The 4,805-nt window shown below is 31.6% G+C and overlaps 1 protein-coding gene across 1 annotated transcript; it reads right to left on the reverse strand.

Moving 5' to 3' along the window:
* Positions 1 to 3,570: 3,570 nt before the first annotated feature.
* On the reverse strand, positions 3,571 to 3,936 carry LOC149564904 (uncharacterized). Its single transcript, XM_089816243.1, has one exon. It carries the CDS (start codon positions 3,934 to 3,936, stop codon positions 3,571 to 3,573), a length of 366 nt encoding a protein of 121 aa, XP_089672369.1.
* Between the last annotated feature and the right edge of the window lie 869 nt (positions 3,937 to 4,805).

The raw sequence follows: 4,805 nt of genomic DNA on the forward strand, positions 1-4,805 counted from the left end.
ATCTAAATAATATTATTAGTTAAATTAATAAATATTATATTAAAAATGTCGCATGGTTTAATAAGGGAGAGAAAAATTTAATTTAATTAAATTTATTTTAATTAAATTGCATAAAGTGTGTGCATGGAAATTAAAATATAGTAATTAAAGACAAAGGGTTTTCGCATGATTGCATGTTCAAAGCCTTGATTTGGGGGGAAAACTCTTTATTAAGGAAATCAAAGTTCATTTCTAGATACATAGGTTTGGAGGAGTCAATTTTTGAATAGAGGGTTTTCGAAGGAAAAGGAAGATTCTCGTGTGTTTGTGCATTCATTGTTTTAGCTTTAGATCCAAGTAGGATCTTGTGGGTTTGTGTAGTAGTTGCTCATTCTTTGAATTCATATCTTGTATGTACTTCTTGTGTTTCTATTTTCAAAAGTTCTCTGGGTTGAAACTCTTGTTTGAGAAAATTGATTTCTATTATAGAATTGTCTATGATTTAATCTAAAAACTTTTAGTAAATATTGAACTTTAGAGTTTTCAAAACCTAATGAATTATGAAATTCACTTTTGTATGCACTTTATATAACATGTGACTTACTGGTGTTGGGGTTTTCGGGTTTGATTTAGCTTTGGCCAGTTAGAATGTTTACCAAAGGCTTGAGAGTTCTATTTTGTGGTGTCATGATGATGTTTTGATCTCAATCTTTTATACTGACCCACGGTAATGTGTTTGGTATGCTCTATGAGATGTTTTGAATCATTGATTGTTATTGCTTTTCGGTGTTCTTGTGTGAAACTGAGGTGAATGGTGTGACCTATCTAATATAACCTTTGAGTCTTCGATTAGTTGTATTTGAATTGCTTTCTAGTTGCTTTTATAGGACTAAGGTGTTTGTATGATTTGTTCTTGGTGATGCCATGTTATGACATAGATTATTTTATGTTCACTTGATTTTGGGATCAGTCCTGTTAGGGTGATCGTATTGGTGGAATCCGTGATTATGATCAATTTTTTTTTAATACTTGTCAGTTGCTTGTTTAAGAACTGATTTATGGTATGTGGTCTTTTGTGATCTTTTGATTTTACTATGCTTAGGGTAGCTTATCTATATGTCATGTCAGGTGGTGGCTTGCAATGGAGGCTGGGGCATAAAGTGGCTACTAGGGTAACCCATTGTAAGTTGTTTAATAAGTGAAAACATTACACTAAATGAGAATAAAATGTGCCTAATAAAAGTCTTTGTATTTCCTTGCCCATGCCTCAAGTGCTAGTATAGACTAGGATGGGAGTAGAGAGAATGCTTGGGTGCAACCATGCATTGTTAGTATGCCTTGTTAGTACAAAAGGACACTAATGCCACATAGAGTCACTATGGGGTCGGGGTCAAGTTAGACTGTAAGGATAACTCTAACATTGATTCATGTGATGACACTTGCCCACTTGCATAGTAGATTTCATACGTGTCTATGTTGCCTCTATGTTTAGATGTTCCTTGTGTCTTGGTACCTTTGAGTTAAATTTCTTTCAAGTGATTCCTTGAACCTAGATGTTGGATTTGATTGTTGAGTTTGTTATCCTATTTGGACTTGGGACTATCTCTTCACTACAATGGGAGTGGACCTTTTTGGGTTCCACAAGGTTGAGTGGTAGTACTTTTTCTTATACCATTGAGATCTGACCGTCAAATGCCACTGCTAGATGTGTTTGTGTAGATGTTCCTTTCTATTTGTTCTTGTATTTCTATGATGGATAGTTGTACTATTGTATTGTATTTGATTTCATAAGATCTTAAGAGATGATGTAATTTATTTCATGATGTATATGATTTCAGCCTTTCATACCCTATGACTTGTATAGTAGATGATTGTGCATTATGTTTATTGCCAAGTGGCATCATATATAATTGTATATTATTTAAATGATTTCATACTAGTATAATATTATTTGATGTGGATTTATTATCTATTAGATATATTATTAATTAAATTTAAATGTGATTCAACGTCATGGGACCCTTAAGAATTGTAATCTATTTTATGTTATGTGTTTATGTAAATATTAGTTGATTCCACTATGTTATGCCTTTTGTTGTTAAGTTATTATTTTAAACTTTAGAAAAAAAAAATGTTTGACAAACTTAGTAAAACTTTAGGTTAACTTCTTTTGGATCACATGAAAATACGTTACATGATTTGCATTTGATTGTTTTGCAAACACTTTACAGTATCTTTTGATATTGTAAGGATGCTGATTGGTTGATATAGATATAAGTTGAATGTTTGAATAAGATTTGAAATAGTGAAACATATGCAACTTGAAAAATATTGATGCTATTTAATAATAGTTGCAAATTGTTTGAATTAAACACTATGTATGCAGATTGGAAATAGTATTGAACAAGCTAATGGCAATGATAGTGCAATAGACAAATGTCTGAGGTTGTAATTTATATCAATTGAAATGTATGGAAATCGAGTAATTCTATTATATAATACTATAAGATTTTATGTAGTTGTCGGTGCCATTTGGAGTAGCTGAAGTCTTTTGCTTGATTTTAGTTATCTACCATTTTGATTCCATTCTTCTTGATAGTAATTTCTCTATTTCATTTCATGAATACCCATTACTTTTTTTATTCATTTATTCGATCTATATACCCAGTGAATAGCTCATTGATTTGACATGTACCTATAATTAGTCATCCTTTTCACTGGCTTCTAATTAATTGGTAGAATTATTATCTTTTGACACCCATTGAAGTGTTTGTCAATGTGTACGAGTTGATCTTTGATTTTGGTAGTTACTTCATATTTTAAGGCCCGTTTTGCAACGGGAATACAAGCAGAATAGGCATATGTAAATTCTTAAAATTTTGAATTCTTCATTTGGATGCACCAAATCGGAATTGGAATACGAAGTAAAATAGGAATATGTATTCCAATTTTGGCCCAAAACTGAAGTTTTACAATTCCACCAGAATAGGTGTTATTGGAATACGTATTCCTATTCCACTTTCATTTATTTTAGAAAACATAAATTTTGAGGTCCGCAAATTCCTCATCAAATATTGATTGAACCAAACAAAGAATAGGAATACATAGCCCTATTTTCTATTCCAGAATACGTATTTCAAAATAGCTATTCCTATTCCCCTATTCCTATTCCCACAATATTGCACCACGACAAACCTCTCAAAAAGTATTTTATTTTTCATCAGCTTTAACCTAAGGTCAAAGCTATAGACACTAGACACATTACATAGTATTTTGTCCACAACACTTTATCAGAATCGACCAGTACAATTCCACTATCAAAATATTAAGGAACATGATCTCTTTGATTTTAAAGTGAACAATACAAAACATAATGAATATTACTACATTGTACCGTAAAGTACACTAAAATAACTGCCCTAATTTCAAATACCACGACAACATAGACATGTAAAACATATCCAGCTTTGATCACAGTAACAAAACTTGTTTATTTAGAAATAACTAAGAATGTCACACAAGAACATGGTGACAATTTAATTCCACATTCTAAAAGGAGAGCCCCATTCATCCGTTTATATGGTGGTCGTTTTAATCCATGCAATCATGATATATTTGAAAGGGGGCAGCTGTAATGGTAACAGCGCTAACTGCTTCAAGAAAGCTATCATTGCAAACCAGTCCTGCCATTACCTTCCCTTGAGAATCATTCATACATATTATCAAGCTAGAAGCGGAATCAGAACAAATTCCACAAAGCCCTTTAATCCGAAACGTTCCACATAATGGTTGATGTGAAAATGATTCAATCTCAGTGGATTGGCAGATGCTCACGTTGGCTACTATCCCCTCAGCTTTGTAAATGTTCAACAGACATTCATATCTCTCGCAGAAATCCTTCAAAGCTTCAAGGACGTCACAACCAACACCAACTTTAAGAAATTGAGGCAACTCCATTTCTGACAAACAAAAGAACATTAGTAGGAACAAACACATTTTGAATTCATGCTTAACAGAATTTAAAGTGAAATTTTATTTGAACTGTGCATGCAACTTTTCTGAGTTGAGAATAATAGATTGTTATAGTTTAAGAAGAATAAATGAAAATTTTGAATGTTACCTCTAACTAGAAAATGCATTAAAAAATATTTTTGCTAAGACATAATCTGCAGTTTGCACGAATAGGTCCCTTGCATTAAAGATGGGCTATGTAAACAACGTGAGCGAAGTGCTAATGGTTTGTTTACAATTATACATAGATATATACTAGATTTCATCGAAGAGGTTAACTCCCCAAAATGTCAGGAATTCAAAAAATCTCACAACATTTAAATATCGAATTGAATTATAAACTGATACTTTGGAAACATTAATCCATTCGAAGAAATAATTTTTTCTTTCAGCTAGGCTTCTCCATATATTTAACTCAATTGGTGCTTTGATATGGCTATTTTGCTTCGTAAATATAAACCTTTGGCACATCTTTTCTTATCCACACACTTTTACTTGACGTTATGGAATATAGATTGAATATTTGTGTCCAGTATTTGTGTCCAAAAGCAGATCTATTTCCAATGGCACTCTCGTAAGTTTTTTTTTTCCAAAATTTTTCCATGATATTCATTCCAATGATATAATTTCCAATATCAAAATTAATATTTTCCTTTCAATAAAGAATTTACACTATATAATCAATAAGAACCAAAATTAACACCCAAAATATTCAATGGACTTCTCTAAACAAAAAGGATAGAGATTATGAGACATATAATAATTAATATTTTTCAATTACTTAAAGTAATTGAAAGGATGTGTTATAGCTTTCT

This window comes from Cupressus sempervirens, chromosome 3 (assembly GCF_028749045.1).
Source record: "Cupressus sempervirens isolate cs-2001-9-10 chromosome 3, ASM2874904v1, whole genome shotgun sequence".
NCBI lineage: Eukaryota > Viridiplantae > Streptophyta > Pinopsida > Cupressales > Cupressaceae > Cupressus > Cupressus sempervirens.

Coding starts and splice junctions, on each gene's coding strand:
- LOC149564904 (XM_089816243.1), bottom strand. CDS start 3,936: ATGGAGTTGCCTCAATTTCTTAAAGTTGGTGTTGGTTGTGACGTCCTT.